At 43.3% G+C, this 20277-nt stretch overlaps 1 protein-coding gene across 1 annotated transcript in view; it reads right to left on the reverse strand.

The window, feature by feature from the left end:
- ADAMTS18 (ADAM metallopeptidase with thrombospondin type 1 motif 18) overlaps positions 1-20277 on the reverse strand; it is a 135754-nt gene that overhangs the window by 5217 nt on the left and 110260 nt on the right. The window contains exons 17-21 of the mRNA XM_090259515.1: positions 9748-9889; positions 7162-7288; positions 3928-4132; positions 2389-2574; positions 286-498 (exon numbers count right to left, since the gene is read on the reverse strand). Of these exons, the coding sequence (XP_090115641.1) occupies positions 286-498; positions 2389-2574; positions 3928-4132; positions 7162-7288; positions 9748-9889 (873 nt within the window). The remainder of the gene's footprint in view (positions 1-285; positions 499-2388; positions 2575-3927; positions 4133-7161; positions 7289-9747; positions 9890-20277) is intronic.

Here is a 20277-nt window from a genome sequence, read left to right on the forward strand (position 1 = left end):
ACATTAGCCCTATGTGACAAGCTGGGCACTAAGTGCTTTATATTATCTTATTTACTCATACAAAAAAAAAGTACCTTGCAAGATATTATCCTCTCAATTTTTTAGATGTGCAAACTGAGGCTCACAGATTCTATAACCTTCCAGGCCACACAGGTGGTGGGCTGGCCAAAGAATGTAAGCCCTGTGTTCTTTACCTGTGGACAGGTCTCTAACAGCAATCCCTGGTGGACTGCCTTCTTTTGAATCTCACTTAAATCCAAACCCCGTAAATCTGTGTGCACTCACCTGTTGCCATGGTGATGAATACCATCCAGCTGCCACACCGTACACCGAATGGGCTGGACAGGCCCCTCGGTTGCAGGTTTCTTCCAGGTCTAAGTTTGGCTTCTTAATGTTGCGGCACCTTCGCTCTGGGAAAGTTATCAGCTTTCCCTGGAAGGTCTTCTCACTGCACTTCATTTCCCTCTTCCTCACACCCAAACCACAGGTCGTGGAACACTAGGAGCCAAAAAACAAGGCGTCAGCGTGCAGAGCCCCATGGTCAAGTCTGCCGAGCGATGTGTTCCAACCTAAGGACACACCATCCACGTGGAATCAGAGTGATTGGATGATGGCAGGTTGACCAGATGCCAGGATCCTACAAACATGGCACCAAGTCCTACATGCTCCAGGTGAGAAAAACCAGTGTTACAGTACTCAGCGTCTCGTTTTGTTTTATGGTCCTGATGTCACTATGGATGTGAGTGAGACAAAGTCCAGGCAAAGATGAAACAGGGAGATGAGGTCAGGGTCACTGTGTGGCGTTTATTTGGATGCCCAGGTCTGCCTGAGCCCTAAAAAGCTGGGCGTCTGTGCCGGGGAGGCAGGGCATACAGATGGGAGTTAGAGACTCCGGAGTGGGAAGAACCACCCTATTTGTTTTAGCCCGCCTCTCTCTTGGCTGAGATGTAACCTAAGGTGTTATGGCAGGAAAGAGTGCGTGAGTGAGCGAGGGGATGGAGACAGAGGAAAACAGTGTGAGAAAACTTGTTTTTGTTGAAAGTGTTTTAAGCATTATTATGGGATGAAGTGTGTGGCCTTGATAAACTGAGTAAGAACTGGCATCAGTGTAACGATCCTAAAACGGCAAAGGATGACTGAGTTTCCTCCTCACAGCAGCTCTGGGAGGGAGGTGTGGGTGCTGCTCCGCTGTGCAGACAGGGACGGGGTTCTTAACCTGGGGAAGTGGCAGCCCGAGGCTACACCCACAGTAAATCCCGAAAGCTGTATCCAGATGGGTAAGTCAGGTTCAAATCCAGGCACTTAGCCATTAGGGTTTTAACGTCTCTTAGCGAAAGTGAGTGAGGGAAAGAGACGCACACACTGCTGCAGACTTAATCATCAGACTGCGTGCAAGGGCCCTGATGGCAAAGGGCCGGAGCTGTTGAGCTACAAAGCCCTCCTCTGCTGAGTCCGCACGCCCGATGACCCCTTCCCATTCTCCGCATGACTTCCCCAGCAGACTGTGAACTCCTGAAGAGCAGAGACCTCGTCTCCCAGGTTACCGGAGTCCACTTTTGGCTCGGCTCCTTTTCTCATGTTTCCTGTGTCTGTGACCGCAACTGGCGCTCCCAAACCAGAGTCAAGGAGGCATCTGCAAGTCCTGCCCACCTATTCCTGAAGGTACCAAATGGCCTTTCCGGGAACTTTCACAGATATTGCTCCTCTCCACCCCTGACACACTCATCTTGGGTCTTAATCGCTGCGATACCCCCGCCAGTGCCTTTCCTGCCTCTGCCTGCTTTGCATCATTCCCCTTCTCTCTGAAATGAAAAGCTGCTGTTCCATGTCATCATTTAACATGTTAATTGGCTCCTAACGTTTATCGGATATATTTCAAGTCTGTCACCTGAGGCCCTTGTGATCTGTCCCTGGTGACACTGGCAGATCCGCCACCCCCCGGCTGCACCCTCACTGAGTGGGCTCTATCCTCCCCTCTGTACGGGGCACCCTCTGTCTGGAACCTGTCCCCAGCCCCACATCCGCCTGATTCCTGCTCAATCAGGCAAAGACTCTGCTGACAGGGATTCCTCCGGATGGCGGGTTGGGTGGACCTCAGGGTGCCCCATGGAGTGACGGCCGCCCATCACAGCGCTCTGCACACCTGACCCATGTCTGTATACCGACGCTTCATGGGGTTTTGTGTCTCCACTGCCCGAGCTGTGTGATGGCTGTTTCATCAATATTTGATGAGGAAGTCAGGTAGGAAGGATGAATAAACAGAAGGTACCTGGCATGAGTGCTGAGCAGAAAGAAGCTTTGAGCATCTGGACGGTGGTGAATCAGTTGAGCATTAACAAGGAAAAACAGAACAAAACGCAAAACCCAGCAGTGCCTTTAAACTCGTACCTCACTCCAAGAAGAGGCGGCCCACTGCAGCCGGTTGTTTCTGGGGCACCGTCCCAGGACACAGCCCTCCTGCGCCTCTGGCCGGGGGGCGCCGGCACACTGGCTGGCGGGGAGGCCCTCCGCCGTGGAGGGGCTTCTGCACAGGACGGCCCGTCTCCGCACCCCACGCCCGCAGGTCTTGGAACACTTGAGATGTAAAAAAGTGCCATTGGCGTGCTAGTTTTGAATGACTTTTAAGTTCTCACACATATTTGGTTTTCAACAGTCAAAAAGAAAAAGATTAAAGAAGAAAACTAAAATCCTCCCCACATAGTTCCATGTAAATTTGGAGTAAACGCCATGAATGAAGGCTCCTTGCCATGCTAACCCCCGTGACCCCATTCCCTCTGTCCATGCCCACCACGCATATTTGGCTAAAACACTCCTTTGAGTTCTCCTTTTGTAAATGGTCACTCCCAGTTGTAAAGAAAGAGCAGACTCAACACCACTAACTACTTAGATTTACCGTCTGTGATAAATGAACACGTGCCCCCATTTTTAAAGTACACCGAAGCGTGCTCCAAGATGTTCTTCCCCACTCCCAGCTCCTTGTTCCCCTAACAGACGGACTCCTAACATTAAACAATATTTTTCACAATGTTGTAGCATTAAGAAAACAAAGCAAAACCTTGTTCTACCCTGTTTGGGATGTGCTAGTGCACTGTTAAACTTCATCGGAAATCAAGGCCCTTCCACAGTGTACTGTGCCCCGAAGGCGAGCATGGCAGAGACGGGGTCCAGGGGCAATAACACATCTGAAATCTTATTATCCCTAAAATTGTCTTGCCATCTGCAGTTTAGTGGAGGCTGGGCAATGACAGGGCCAAGTTCTCACCCTCAGCACAATCTGGGCCAGGTAGGTCTTGCACTGGAAGCTGTCCAGTCCACTGTAGGATGTTTATCTTACCAGCAGACCCCACCACCACCACCGTGACAATCAGAATGTCTCCTTGCATTGCCAAAGGCCCCCTGTGGGAAAACTTGCCCCCTCACCCCCAATTTGAGAACCTCTGAGCCGTAAATGACAGGTAGTTCTATGCTTCTTCCAACTTTATAACTTTGCATGCCACTGGGAGTTTGTGACAAAAGCAAGCTTCAGGCCCGACTCCTCTCTGTATTCCTTTAACCCCACCCCATTCATGGAAGCAAGAGCGAAAGACCCTTTTTATGTTTCATTCTCGGTACTTGTCTTTTCCATTTGCTTTGCAGAGGCCGGGAGCCAGTTTTACCTGCCAGTCCTCTGACACTCAAATCCTGTCTAGCTGTGCTGCTAATCTAGCCTCAATGTCCCCCACACTGATTTCTGCATTCTAAGGATTCCCAAACTGCAGATTGCATGAGTGCCACTAAAAACGTTCATTAAAACGCCCCATCACCTTAACTCGGTGTGGCTCTCAGGAAGGTAAAAACAGCCGAGGGCCTCTTGGGAAGCAAAGACAGCACATGTATTTTTGTCCCCTTCATTGTCCACGGGGAACAAGACCAATGACTCCCAGTTACCTGCGACCAGGGCCCGAGGCTCCACTCTGCAGGGCAGGCATGGCTGTTGCAGACTTGAACTTGAGTGGGTGTGCTCACTGGGCAGAGGGAATGCAGCACGGCCACCTCCTTTTGGAAGGGCTTCTTCTGGACACACTGGATCTTCCGGCTCTGCTGGCCCCCTGCACACGGCCGGCTGCACACGCTCCATTCGCCCGGCCTCCAACTGTCCGGGGAAAGCAAATTACTCCCAGTGAAGCTCAGGCTTTGGCTCCTCACTTCCAAAGCAATTACTGTGAAAGATGAACCACCTGATGAAACCCTTTGGTCAATTTTAGAGCCAATAAGGGCGGTGCATACTAGTTCTACTTTTGCAGATTTCGAAGCTCACACTCATGTGGTCCAGTTATAGGGAGTCACAGTTAGTCGCCACAAAGTTCTGGGGAAAAATACATTCCTGCCCCTTGCAGGGGAAGAAGTACATGCCATGTGGGAATCTGAGCAACCCGTTCATTCAGCCAAATTTCTTGGGATCCTTACTTTGTGCCAGGTACTCCCCTAGGCATCAGGGTTGGAAAAGGGAACAAGGCCATGTTCTTGCCATTAAGGAGCCTACAACACACTGGAGAGGCAGACGTGTGAACAAATAAAGACAATACTTTCTGATCACTACCACAATATCAGCAAATATAAGCTACAATAATAAGATTCGTGGAAGAGTGATCAATGAGGGGGTGTGTGTACGCATGCAGGCAGGACAGCAGGGAAGATCTCACAGAGGAAATTTCTAAGCAGGTAATTCCCCCAGCTGCCTTCGTGGTTAGCCTTAAAATTTACTGCTGGGTTGGGGATATAACCGTGTGTTATTTAAAAATTGCCAGACTGCCCTTTACACAGCAGTGAGACTTCGTTTATATTTGAAGGCTAATCAACTATTAATCCTTTTCAACAACTACTTTTGATTAATTGAAATTCTATGAGTTGAAGGCATAGCATTAAAAAGATCTACCAGATATGATCATTAATACACAGAAATGTCTAAAACTCAACTTGTTCTACCAATATTCTAAGTATCATTTTAAGAAATAAAATGTCACAAATATGTTCTCATATATTTTTGCATTTCTCTCACCTTTCCTAGTCCTATAAATTTATTCTCTGGTTTCCCCACAAGCCTTACATGTGAAATCAAAGACCTTTAGTCCAAAGAATTTAGCATATGGATTCTATGACTATATGTATTCTAAAACATTATATAATCCATATTATCCTAGTTAAAGATTGTGCCACGTAAAATAATTACTGTTTGTATAATTATTTGATCTTATAATAAGACATAAAGAAAACATAGTATGAAATCAGTAGCTTCAACATTTATTTATAAAAGTGGCTTTTTTGTTTGTTTTGTTTTGTTTTTGTTTTTTTGTCTACCAAATTCAAGCTTCTTTCCTTCATGTGGCAGAAGTAGCAGAAAAAGCATAACACGAACAGGCTTTTTGCATGGTGGGCATGACTGTCCGCATCCGGGCCTCAGGCTTACGTTGCACTTCTCCTCCTTCCCCATCCACTCCTCCCTCAGAGCCCCAGCTCCTAACAGCGTCCATTTCTCTCTCATTGACTTTTTATATAAACTTTTTAAATAGCATGTATCTCAGTGCATCTCAATTACTTCTTTACACATCCATCTGCTCCATTTGGTTGTAGGCTCACTGTGGCAAGAGCTACGAGTTACTCATTTCCATACCCCAGTCATCAGCTCAGAGCTGGCTTACAGTTAAGTGCACACACATAATTGCCACGTGGGAAAATAATGCAGTTAGCACAGATAGTTTCTTTGTCCTTCTAGCTCTGATAGTCTGAGCCTCAACTTTACTTCTGGTATCTCCCTAGGAAAGAATAGCCCCTGACAGTCCCCATTATTCCAACAGAAAATAATGAGATATAAGCAACAGAGTGGTGAAGAAGAGAAGGCAATGAAAGATCCTTCCCGTTCCACCACCTCCACCTGGCAGTCACTGCAAAGGGCTCTTCTGCTTTTAAACGACCAGTAAACGTGCTGCCACCCGGAGTATCATTTCTACCTGGAGTCATCAGGGAAGTTCCAGGGGACAGGACCAAGGCTCTCCCCCTTTTCATGTGTGTGCATGTAAATGGGGTCCCTTTCTTTGGCTGGCTGAGGTAACCAATGAGGAGGAGGGGGTTTAACAAACACACACATCTCCTACCTATCCGAGAAATTACTCCACAAGGGTCAATACTCTGCCAGGCAATCACATCTTAGAGACATGTATTTCTTAGAACCAGAGATTTCTTAACAAAAGGGGAAAATCCATAAAAGCCCCCTCTCAGTTTCTTTCTCTTTTTTGTGTTTAGGATAGAGCTGGTTCCAGATTCTAAAAGAAAAACTGGTCTGACAGTTGGGCGTATGGAATTGGTAGATACCTAAAGCCCCAAGCAATTATCAAAAATACACTACTTATAAGGAAAAAAATACATGTGTGTGTATAAAAAGATTGTGTAATATCATTGCCTTACCACAAAGCAAACACTACTTATTAAGATGGTCTAAAACATTAGTGAACAACCATTGCTTTAGAAGAAACTCTGTCAGTTCTATATAAATATATATTTGGCAGAAGATAAATCACACAAGACAAGACTCCATTTGGCTGGGAAGAGTACTTAAAATTATTTGTTCAAACAATAGTGTGGCTAAAATCCATCCAAAAACAAACCCACTGAGCTCCCCACCAGTTACCATCATCAGAAGTGGATTCCCACTTGGCCTCTTACCCCTTTCTTTTTACTTTATGCCCTGCTACTGTGTAATTTGCATTTGGGGTTTCATGGTCTGCATAGTATTATGATTTTAAAATTCTTAGACAACTATATAAAAGTTAAACACACAACCACATGTAAATTTAACTAATATAGGAATCTGTGTTATTTAAATATCTATTTGATTTAATGCAGAGAAGAGGAATCTTTATGTAAAGGTTAAAAAACACCTTTATATCCCAAGATTCGGTTTGCATAGCCAGAGGTAAATGAATATCTAAAGCAAATTTGTGTTTTTCAAGTTATATATTTTAACCTCAGCTACCTACTTTCTTCTGTTACTTTTTTGGGCATTGTACCTATTTTAATATTACTTTTGGTCAGAAGCATTGACATATGGGCTTTAATGATCTCCTACCAACAATAAAGGCATATAAAGTACAACTATAACCAGAAAGACATTTCCAGACGACTTACTAGGCAGGGCAGGAGAAAGCATTGCATACTTTGGGTTCAGTTGCTGGCTTGCTTCTTGCACTGCAGAACGAGGAATTGACTTGAGTGTTTTGATCTCGTAAGCAAATGGCCTTTACGCTTATGTAACCTAATAAGACATGAAAAGTTACAAAGTAAAAATTACAGGTAACCAATTTGATTTTGTTTCCAAATTCAGCTTCTGATTCACCAAGGTTCTGATATTTTATTTAAGGTACAGAATCTAATGATTGTGTGAGAAAGCCTCCTTTTGATAAAATCTGCAACTGATTTGATCCTATTTCCCCCTAAGATAATAGTTTTCAGTTTTAACACGTAGCTTCTTCATTTTCAAGACTACTGTGGGTTCTAGAACCACACAGTGATGCATACAACCTTTGACAACAGGGCAGTTGTAAGGGAAACATCCCACCAACCTTAACTCACTTGCACACATCCAGTGGAAACTATTCTTCAAAGAAAAACCATCGTGAATCATGTGTGGAAATTCTGAGTCTGCTTTGCCATGAAGCATCTCCTACTTCCATAAGAGTATGATGCACATATAAACACAAAGTGGAGCTCACCGAATATGTATGTATTCGTACCTGTCAGCCAGGACTCTACTTTTAGTGGCATCCTATGCCTGGCGTGCAATGTTCCTTTCACAGCTTCTCATCAGAGGCCTGAATCTTGTGAATAACTGCCTGTCATCTCCCCAAATAGAAATCCTGCCTCCTCTCGGAACTGTTTATATTTACATGGTGCCTCTCCTTAAAACCAATCTGAGAAGCAATGAAGAGTCCCTCCTGCTATTACAATTAGGCTGAAGTGGATTTGCCTTCAGGAGACACTTAACAAAACCACACTGGGATTCCCTACAGTTGAGAGTTTACTTCCAGAGAACGTATTCATTCGAAAGCTTCTTCTCACAGGCCTCTGACACAACATGGCCTGTGAGTCATGCGACCGTGTTGCTCACTTAAGGCAAGAGGGAATCCCACAAGGCACTTCTCCAGCGTCCCCACCTTGGCTGGACTCATTCCCTGTAAATGGAAAGTGAACTGAATCTCTGTCCTTCCCAAGGAACTGTGATCTCTCTGAAATAGCAGGAAGTCATTGCAAGTAATCTCCAAAAACACTTGCTACGTGAAAACTGTTCATGCTCCAGAACTAAGTAAGAAAGTATACAGATATGTCTATAGCAGTGGTTTTCAACGAGTGTGCTGCAAAAGAAATTTAAAACATGCAATAGTAGACTATCTAATTAGGGGTACTGACCTCTTTTCTCTTAGACTGTAAAAAAAAATGATAGCAGCCAACACAGCAATAGCTGTACAGTGTGAATGAATCAAAATCATATCTGACAATCAAAATAGTCAGATCTGCAAAAAATATATTTTTTGATGTGCTGCAGAATTTTAGTAATTGGTTTATGTGTGCCAGGAGATGAAAAAGATTGAAAATCACGGGTCTATAGCATGGTTTCTGTTCGGTAAAAATAACAAACAAAATGATACCTATGGCATGTGTCTGAGTAGGTCAAACACACGTGTTTCTTATGTTTGTATAATAAAAAGAATAGAATGATATAGACCAAAGTATTTAATATGGGCTGTTGATGATTAAGGGGTATGGGAGATTATTTTTCTTCTTTCAGCATATTGCCTTTTAAATGTTTATTAATAAAATTGTATTCCTTTTAAATTACTTAATATTTTTTAAAAAGAAGTATTTCTTCATATTTTGTTAATTACCATGAAGAACAGGTCTTACAGACATAAGAATGTTTTCATTTTCTATACTTCTGCTCTGTCTCTGATTCCGAGACGCCCCATTTTGCTCACCGGGATGGGGAGAGTTGGAAGACCCGCCGTCACCAGGTGCCCTGAACGTGAGGAAATCAGTGACCAGCCATCATGCTTCGCTTTCATGGACCTCTTCACGGAGGAACTTTCGCTCCCTTTCCCAAGTGTGACAAAGATGGACTAACAAGCAAATATGTGATGTTTTTGGATCTCGATAAAATGCCAGGGTATTTATGCGCTGACAGGGTAACTTGTTTTTTTTCCTTAAAAGGGTTATTTCCCAGATTAATCCATTTCCCTTGCGAGGACTGCTGACCTCACACCTGAGGGGATGGAAGGGCACAGTGTCCACATTTCAGAGCCATCTTATGTCTGCCTTGCATGTGTCATCCCTTGTCACGACCCTACCTTCTGCAAGTCCCAGTGGGAGGTTCACAACATCGGACATGTCACAGTAGGGAGAAACTAAACCGTGGGCTGGAAAAATTTAAAAATGTACAAATATATTTGTAGATATACTCATAAATAAATAGATAGATTTTATATATTTCCCCCAGTAAGTTTCTGACATATAACTTTTGAGTCCTGGTTGTGGCTGGCTTGTGTTTTGTGAGAATTCCTTCCTTTCTGCATAGAAAAATCCTCAACTAATAAAATAATATTTGCTTCTTAAGAGTGATGGTCCCCATAAAAGACAGTTCTTTTGTTGCTTATTCAAACCATACAATTTAAAGAGGGCTGGAGTGAAAGAACCTGTTTTCAGAGGAGGCTTGGGACTCACCTCCCCCGCAGGAGACTGAGCATTCGGACTGCACTGTGCTCCAGGCGTGGGCGTGTCTTTTCGCGGCTGGCTGGCTGCCATTCACCACCTTGGGCAGGGCGTACTTCCATGCTATCCCCGGGTTTTTGCCTTGTGTCAGAACCTGGACAGCAGGAGGTGCAAATCAGAGATCAAGACACAGGTCAGACCTTGGAATTCCAGAGAGCTCACTGGACATTCGAAAGATCTTTGTATGACACTTTGACCTTAAAGTTGGTTCACAATATTGTTCCCAAGTACGTTAACTTAAAGTTTTCCCACGACACTGTAAAATGTGTGCTGCCATGTCTTCAAAACTGTGATTAAGATAAATGCTACACAGGGAAACATGACTTGACATTTGCCATAAGCCCACAATACTCACTGCTAGGTATAATTTTAATAAAAATGATTACATTAATAAACCAAACAAATTTTGTTATACTGAAGGAAAGGTTACAATATCAAGTCTTAACCAAAGAGAATTTGTCAGGTAACTGTGTAGCAGGATCAACAGCAGATTAAGACAAAAAGTAATATGATCAGAAGTAGGGGCTGGTTTTGTGTGTGTGTGAAGCAGGGACTGGGGGTGGGGTGGGGTGGGGTGTGTGTGTGTGTGTGTGTGTGTGTGTATAGGATAGACTGGACCCTGTAAGATCTGCTACTAAAATAAGAGCCATCATTTACTGGCACAGCCCAGGCACCAGGTACCCGCTGAATTTTTCTCTATGCATTATCTCAAAACATTCCTCTAACCACTTTATAATGTAGCTGCCTGTATTTTCATGGGGAAGAAAAACACCAAAGAAGACCTTGTACAAGATCACATCGGTCTAGTGAATGAGCTTAAAATGGAACTTAGGACCTCCAGCAAAACATGTTTAAATACTGCAGTACATTTCCTTGTTTTGGGTGTGGAAAAACATTATTTGCCTGCCTTCCTGATTCTCTTTCCTTAACTACTCCTCTCCTCTCCTCTTTCAAGCTCAGTGCATGAATATAAATAGCTGCTTGCCTCTGTCCCAGGGTCTTACGGAAAATCTTTTCCACCAGAATTGGGCATCCATGCTCAAGAAGCAAAGCAGACTTCCAGTTCAAAATAAGAAACCCCTGGCTCTATCGCGGTCTGGTGGGATCCCGCCTCAATTAAAGTCGGGTGGGTGGCAGCTGTTCAAGGACCTCTGTTATACCAGACCACTCCTTAGGATGCTTCAACATGGCTTCCACTTTGCTGTTAGCTTAAATGTATCCAGGAATATAACAGCTTACTTGAAAGACTCTATGGTGTGGATGTCATTTCTTGCCCAAGAAAACAAATCTTAGTGCCTCCCAGAAACAACCAAAGTATTAATAGATGGATATTTGTTCCCCTCAGCCCCATCCAAAACAAAAAATAAAAACAACAGGTAGCGCCATTAAAATAGACAAATGCCAAATTCTCACCAATGAAAACCTTCTTAAGGTCGAGGTCCTAGGGATTGTTTCATTCTGAGGATCATTCTAGTCTCTGCTTTTCTTATCTCCCCAGCTAAATCATACAACTGTTCTTAGAACCATGTGTTCGGTTGTGTCATAACATGTCAGACATTTTGAATAATAGCATTATTTTATTATTTGAGACTTTTGCAGTGTTTCTGTAAATGTCTTTGTGCACTGGTAAGTAAACAGACACTTCAGTGTTCTTTCCATAATCAAACCAGAATTTTGAGGGAAGTTTTACATTCAGAAGATCATCTTGATGCTCACTGATTTCTCAACCCACTTTCTCCTTCAATTAACACAGTATCTCAATTGCAACACTTTGGGTTGCTGTTTTCTTTATGCACTAGGAATGCAGAAGTCTTGTAGAGAAGACACTGCAGTGCACCACCCACGCAGTTCGATACAAACGAACTGCATAGGAGCGACAGTGAGCCAAGGCTCATGAGGCAGGATGACATCACAATACAGTGGAGTCGCATCACACATGCATGTAAGGAAGTCATATTCAAGTGCAAGTGTGATAAAGAAATCCACTTACTTATCTCCTCTTCTGAGGACCACCCATTTCCCCCATTCAAACCAGATCCTGACTTCTACTTCCTGCCATAGGGGAAAGTGATCCCTAATGGAAATGCAAAGAAAATTAAACATTAGATCTTGCTTTTGGGATTTTAAGGACTTATATTCTGGTGATTTGACAGTGGCTTAATACATTTTCAAAGGGCATTTAAAATATATTCTACTTTCATCTTTTAGACAGATTGTAGAACTTAAGCCATACATGGCATGTGGTTTCACTGTAAAACATTTCAAATGTTGCTGTGAACAGCAGGATGCGTTAAAAAAAAATTAGACTGTGAAGATCAAAGTGTCATCACTATTGAACAAGCAAAACCAACAAATGTCAAGTTTCCCCAGGTATCCAGTAAAGCCAACCATAAAAGTTATCTTGCTGCTAGCAAGAGAACTGAGACAATCTCCCCCTGTCAAATGTGCTTCTGCATCTGTACCCACACACTCCTCTCCTGTTACCCAGGATGCCCTGCCCTGACGCTGGGGTCAGTCCAGGTTGACCCCATGCTCCGGACTCCATCTCCCCTTGCCTACTTAAGGACATCACTACTATAGTTGCCCTCTCTTTCTCGAGCCTTACTTACATTTCCCTATCAATTGGATCACTCCCATATGTATCCAATTATGCTTTTATACCTCTCATCTTAAGAAAAAAATTATCTCCGTATACCCCTCCAGCTCTTGTTCAATTTTTTCCCCTTTATAGCAAAAACTCCTCCCAAGAGTTGCCTTTACTACCTGTCTCTGTGTCTTTCCTCAATAGCCCATGATTCTTATCAGGTGCCCCTCCCCACCACATCACTGAAACTGCTCCTTCAACAGCACCTGGTGATGTTCAATAGTTGATAGACCTTGTCTTACTCAACCAATCACCAGCATTGGATATAGTCGGTCACTTTCTTCTTTCTTTGCCACCAGAAGTCCATTTTCTCAGTTCTTTTTCTGACTCACTGACCTTCATTTCTAGCCTCCTTTGGTGAATCCTTATTCTCTGAGCTATTCAACATCAAAGTGGCCTCCAACCTCTTGATCAAGTCTCTTATTTATCTATACTCACAGATCTAGATGATTGCATCTAGTCCTGTGGTTTTAAATACAATCTACATGTCATCACTCCCAAATCTATAACACTGCACCAGCACTTTCCGATAGGACTTTCTGCAATGACAATAATATACTATAATCCTGCATGGTTCCACCTGGTAGCCATAAGCCACGCATGGCTATTGAGCACCAGTATACTAGTGCGATTGAAGAACAGAACTTTACATTCTAATGCCTTAACATGTAAACTTAACCATGTGTGGACAATACAGCTATAGATGAAACCCATTTTCTGACTTCCATATTCATAGTATCAACTGCCTACTTGGCATCTATACTTGAATGTTTAAAAGGTATGTCAACATCCAACTCTTGATTTTCTTCCCCATTTCATAAGGTGGCAACCCAGTCCTTCTAACTATTCAGGCCACAGTTAAAATTTGGAGGCAGCTTGATCGCCTCTTTTTCTCATATCCCACAGCTAATCGATCGGGAACTGGTGTTATCTTTACTTCTGACATATCTCAAGTCAGACCACGTGTCCCTTTGTCTATGGTGGTGGCTGCTGCCCTGATCAAAGCCACTGTCACCTCTTCTGATGCCTATGGACCTGGCCCCCTCTACATTGCATGAGGCCTACTTTCCAGTGGAGGGAGTGAGGCAGGTTCACACCACAGTAATACAGTGACAGGGACTTAAGAGGTTAAAACAAAGTACAATGTTCCCTCACCTATCGCGGGTATTACGTTCCAGACCCCCCTCGAATTAGGAACTTTACATTTATTTACCTACATAACTTTAACAACATACATATACAGTGCCTCAAAATCCCATGCTATAGCAAAAAATCTGCGATAAATAATTAAATATAATATTTTAAAAAATCTCGTGATACAATGAGGCCACAGTAGTGAACCGCGATATAGCAAGGGGCTACTGTACTGGAAACCTGCAAAGAAAAACCACACACTGTTGTGAAATTGGGGGAGGGGACCACATGCCTGAAGAAGTTTTTTGTAGCTGTCATTTAATTTTGGTGAATGATTTCAGCAAAAAAGCCATGGAACAAAAGAGAACTTAAGTTTTCTTTGAGAATTTCTAGTTCTCTCAAAAGGACAAACTTTTATATGGAGTTTCCCATCTGCCTTCCCTCACAGCTTAAACATATGTAAAGGTTCCCTGAAAAGTAAAATTAGGGAGCAAAAATTAACAAGAGTGGCAAACAATATGCAATAGCAAGTAGGCAATGACTCCTTTCCATATTATCAAGGTAATAACGAGTTTATTTACCCAGCCAAAGCAAGAAGAGAATAAGTTTCACAATTTACTGTAATTGTTCACAGGATTATGCAACTTTAAATTACTACCTCATAAAAATACATAGCACTGGATGTCGTTGTATTACTATTATAGTTTTATAGCCAATGGCATAAAAGATACATTGTTTATGATGTGTTTGTTGAACATATTGATGCATTCAGTGAATGCATAAATGCATAAAAGACTCTCAACTTTAAAATATCAAATGACTTCAGGCCTGACTGTAATGTCTGTGCAGCTGTGAAGTCACATCCAGGGTTGTATGTATGGTCACGTACTCTAAGAGACAATATTTGTACAAACCAGCAGAAAGCTGACTTAAGAATTTATTTTAGCAACCCCTCCTAAATGCCTCTTAAAGATAGTAATTATTTAAACAAATAGAAGCCAAGGCCAAAAAGATGAGCATTTGCCAATTGTAACAATGTTTGCTTCTCAATGATAATGAAGGTGTATCTCCATCTTTTTCTTTACCTTGTATTGAGGAGAGAAGTGACCAAGAGCAATACACACACACAGCAGTAGTTTTATCTGTTTCCTAATTTTACTGTTTCCTTGGGAAACAGACTGTTCATCTGGCTAATAGAACACAGATTCTCAAAATGACTGGACTTCAACAAAAATGTCGATCCTACAGTCAGGAATGGCTACATAATTTCTGGGGCCCAGGGCAAAAATGGAAACGCAAGACCCTTTGTTTAAAAAAGTTATTAAGAATTTCAAGTTGGTGGTCTTGGCCGGGTGGCTCACTTGGTTAGAGAGTCGTCCCAATACACCAGCGTTGAGGGTTTGAGCTCTGGTCAGGGCACATACAAGAGTCAACCAGTGAATGCATGAATAGGTGAAACAACAAATAATTTTTCTCTCTCTCCCTCTAAAATTAAGAAATTAAAAAAAAAAAAGAATTTCAAGTTGGTGACAGTAAAGCTTTAAACCAAACATAGCCCTTCTGAGCATGAGGCCTTGTGCAACTTTGCAGGTTCCACATCCGTGAAACCAGCTCTGTCCAGCCTTAAAGTGGAGGCTTTCTCATTTACAGCAGTTTTAAAACACAATTTAAAAGTTTCCGAATTCCAAATGACCCTGTGGTCTAATGACACCTTTTCCCTGCTCTTCCTACACAAAGACCATAGGCGCTAATCTGGTGGGCTTGTTTATACCTACGCAGCTCAGAATGATCGTCACTGTCATCTTGAGCAGAGTCAGTCGGTCCGACCAGAATCAGGGACGCAGGAGGGCTTGGGGGCTGTGAGTGAGCACACAGCCGAGACTCACAGCCTCTGCGAATGCTGAGGAACGCACCTGGGACGACGCATCATCTGAAAATCATTCCCCTCACTCACGTCTATTTTAAAACATTTTCAGTGACTCTTTCAGGAGCGGTCAGTAACTTTTCTCAGTGCCAGTAGTGAAGACAAGTGCCCTGCAGGTCACGAGAATGCCACCTTGCCCCCTCCCCAGCCTCTGACATGGCACGACATCGCACTAAAGCTGTTCCCGAGCCCCCGCACGCAGCACGTCAGGCTGCACTGCTGCGCTGTTCAATGCGCACATTTGGAAAGACCGCCAGCGGTTCAGTCTACTTAACTGGTCTCAGTCCAGAGAATTTTCCAGCCAACTGGCACTGGGTCTCTAATTTACAGCTGGCAAGCAACCTCCCTAAATGCTTCCAGGTCCTCGGTAGAACTGTTTAATGTCTACCTTTAACACACGAACCACCTGACTTCAGACACAACACTCAGCAGCTTTGACCACAGGGTGCAGAGCTATAAAATTTACAGCTTCTTAAGTTGGAAAACCACAGATGGGGGCTGGATTCTACCAAGTGCCCTCTGAATGAGGAGGGTACAGCTTCTGCTTTGGGCACAGAGTTAAAACAAAGGACACACTGAGTCATCATGGGTAAACAGCCTTCTTTCTTTGGCTCTTGTGTTTAATTTTTAGTGTTAAAACTATAAATGACTTCAACCAGCTTTGTATCTGTATTTAGGCCTTAAAAAAAAAAAAAAAAAAAAAAAAGGTTGTCCTAATTCTCCCATGGAAATCAAAGTTATAGACAGGCTGGAAAGACTGGCTTTTTATTTAATGCGTGCTAGACAGCTTTTCTCTGTAGTAATGTATCTGAAGGCTCGCAAAATACTAATAGCAGTACTTACTGTATGCTAGGCAAAGTATTGCACGTGCATTATCTCATTTAAAGTCGCTAACGTTATGAAGAAAGTGCAGTGCTATTAACAGTCCTATAGATGAATAAACCAATGCATAGGATCACAGAGCTAGTAAACAGAAGCACCAGATTTGAACCTCTAATATTGCCTGACTCCAAAATTCAGCATCTTAACTCTCATGACACTGACTCCCCAGCTATGAAATACAATGTCTAGGATTCTAACTTAAAATTCTAGAAACCATCGACTGTTGAAAAGATTTTATTACTAGGATTCAAGAGCATGCTACATACCACTTACTGGGTTCAAACTCTGAATGTTTGATTCCTCGAACATGCTCGTATCTGATTTTTAATCTCCTAAATCCATTTCCCCCATGTTTATTTAGAGGTGTTATTTAACCAGAGTTTTAACAACGGGAACACAATGCACTTTATAGAGCAGTCCTTCCTCATCGGTCACGAACTACACCGAATGTGGACGGATGCTCCGGAAGGGGATCCTTCTGTGGTGCGGATTCATGGCTGTGTACATTCCTGTGATTTTTGGAAACCCTCACGATGTGAAAAGCGAGCCAGTTGTCTTTGCCTTCTTCCTGTTCGCTGCAAAGTCTGAAGAACACGACCGGGTGTCATCATCACTATTATGTGTGAGTGAGCTGGGGCTGACACCAGACGGCAACACAGAGACACGGGTGGGGGCTCGCGAGCGCATCTGTGAGGCAGCTTCAAAGGTGCGGCTGACACATTGAACCCCGACTCCAGTTCTAATTCAACTCATCAACATTCCTCGGCGTTCAGTGTGGAGAAATAAGTGTCCTCCCACCCATCACAGAAGTATTTGCCATGAATTTACTGAGGCCCCCGCTTGTAACAGCAAATGGCGCTCTCTAGACAAATGACGTGGCATTGCCAAAGCATCTCTGAATTGTCCCCTGGAGGCGGGGTTTTATATCATCTGTTCTGAATTAATTCTCCATCTCGTCTCTGCCGCTCCCGTGTCCCGCGTCTTCACGCAGTCCACACCGCTTAGCTAATCTCCTTTCCCTTATGCCGAGTTTATCTCCACACTCATCTTCACTCACTTCCGCTCCCTCCCCTGGGGGGACTCAGACCGCAGGGTCACAGGGAAGGAGCTAAATGAGAAGGTGATGCTCCATCAGGGGTGCTCACGCTCTGTCATCTGGCTGATCTATGTGCCCGTCCACCTGGTCCCCCGCCACTCCATCATCTCCTTTTGCCAGAGAGTGGAGGAAGTTGTTTATTATAGTAATTTTCTTTAGATGTCTTTTTCCTGCCTTGAAACGGGCCTGTGGTTAACCTATTTCTCATGTACTGTCATTACAAAGGCTGCCGGCCTTTTCAGCTTCAGGATTCCCCCTCTGTACACTATTAATTGGGAAGGGGGTTTCAGAGAGTTAAACACCCCTTTGGCCACTTAAAAGAGAGGGGAAAAAATCCTTAACATAAAGGAGAGCTTATATTTTTAGACTTAAAAAAAAAAAAAAAAGGAATGCTGTAAAAACACAGGTGATCATATTTCAGTCTTAGACTAGTAACCTGTGTTGTCATGTCACCCCGAATCCCCATTCACGAGTCAGAGATGAAGTTACTTTATAATGAAACACTCATGATGAATTTCCTCACCTACCCTCCAGCTGTGTGACAGTTTGATAGAGAATGGGACTCATTCACTGCTGTGTGTGTGTGTGTGTGTGTGTGTGTGTGTGAGAGAGAGAGAGAGAGAGAGAGAGAGAGAGAGAGAGAGAGAGAGAGAGAGAGAGAGAGAAAGAGAGAGAGAGAGAGAGAGAGAGAGAGAGAGAGAGAGAGAGAGAGAGAGAGAGAGAGAGAGAGAGAGAGAGAGAGAGAGAATGAGGGAGAGAGAGAGGAAGTGGACCCCATTTGAAGGGTCCAGAGGTTCCGACAGAGACAGTCCAAAGGGGGAGTTCTTTGGAGGAAGGGACTGATGTGCTCCCATGGTACTGAGAGTAATGACTCAGAGGGTGAGCCTAAGATGAAATGAATCAGGAGGGTTAAGGGATGTCCCACTTAAGTCACTGATTCTACGAGGTGCAAAGGCCCTGAGCGAACTGTCCAGGGGGAAGGCACCCCCAGCCACCTCTGGAAGTTCAACAGAGGGAGCGTGAATGTGGGAGAAGAATGGGACAGGCAGCAGGTGGGTGGGGATCTGGGGAGGAGAGAGGAGGCATCAGCGAGCAGAAAAGCTCATCTTACATATCTCTAAGTGCACACCTTAGGGAATCATGACAAAAAGAGAATGTTAGTGTTTTTCATTATTATTGTCAAGGTCCCTGAAAATTACACATTCGACAGGCCTTTTGCACATGCTTAAACAAAAAGGAGTCAGTGACCTTACAGGACCTATGGCTAATCTCAAAATGGAAACCATCACATTTGCAGCCACACTCAAAAGCCCAGCACCAATATGTAACTTCAGATGAAACCATTACTTTTCAACAAGGCATACATAAATTTCTACTCTGATCTTCAATTTTTACATTTCTGCCACATCAAAATATAATTCCTTACCCAGCACACATACACTAAATGTGAGGTGTGGACATAGCATAGATATAGTTTTCCTTGGTCTTCCCAAACCCAATAAAATAAACAATGCAGTGGTCCATACACAATATCCTAAAGACTACTGGAACATGACTTTTAAATCTTTCAGACCACTGACAAGTGCACTAGTTCAATGACAAATTCCTTAGATTTTATTCCAGGCTTATGTTGTGTGGAATGAATTGAATAAAAGAAATACGTGGAAATTATCTCATTTATAATAACTGTAACTGCAGTTTCCTCAGAATGTGTATGATTGCCAAATCAATATTGACTTATTTTGGTGCTGGGGCGCACATGCGCGCGCGCACGCGCGCGCGCGCGCGTGTGTGTGTGTGTGTGTGTGTGTGTGTGTGAGTAGTTTTTCCCCAGGCAATGCAGAAATACAATATGGGGTCATGAAAATTAGCTCCTTTCCTCCAACTCATTTACATATATATGTATTTCAAAATAAGAAGTTGATTGATGAATTAAATAATGCTTAAAATTTTTAAGATCTAAGACAATCATATAAATCCTTGGTTATCCTTATGAATTTCCCTTGGTCACCGCGGTTTCATTTGACATGCACCACTTGCAAATGTTGAAGCAAGTAGAGCCCAGGTTCTGAGGACAAGGCATGCTTGTAAGGGAGGCGGCATTTTAAAATTGGGCGGGCGTATGACTCAGTGATAAAAGTAAAGGTCTGTTTTCCATTTAAGCTGAGCTTCCCTATGAAGACATTCTGTAAAGCTTTGACATATAAAAATAACCAGAAGCAGAAGACTCTTTCATTTGGTGGTGTCAGGCCACACACTGTCTTCTTGGGCAGGCTGGCATCACTCTGCCCTGCACTACAAGTGATCAGAAATAAGCAAAAGTATCAGGACACCCACCACCCTGGGAGGGCAGATCGAGGTGAGTCTACTGTGAGCCAACCGGTCAGCAACTTATGTGGAAACTATTCACTGTGTGAGAGGCAAGCATTTTAGCAACTGTATTGATTCCTCAGATGCAACTGAGGAGATCGAATTTCAATACTTTCAATGCTATTCACTGTACTCAGCTTTGAATCCTACCCAGTGGTAAGACAAGTCCTAAAAGATGATGAAATCCAGTGGCTGTTTAAGTGTGTACTTTAGAAGTCTGCGCCTTTCAGAGAACTCCAGGTTGCAACTGGGGTCGGGACAGGAGAAAAAGGCATGGAGTAAGGAGAGGCCGGTCTCTGGGCCTGTCACGCCTGACTTTGGTCAGAGAAACTCTCCTCTCATTTCATTATTTCTCGCCTCCAGGCATGCTTTTTCAAATTGGAAAGAAGATTCTACTTTTTAAATGTATTAAATTCCTCCAATAAATACAGT

This window comes from Furipterus horrens, unplaced genomic scaffold (genome assembly GCF_987537825.1).
Source record: "Furipterus horrens unplaced genomic scaffold, mFurHor1.1.pri manual_scaffold_13, whole genome shotgun sequence".
NCBI lineage: Eukaryota > Metazoa > Chordata > Mammalia > Chiroptera > Furipteridae > Furipterus > Furipterus horrens.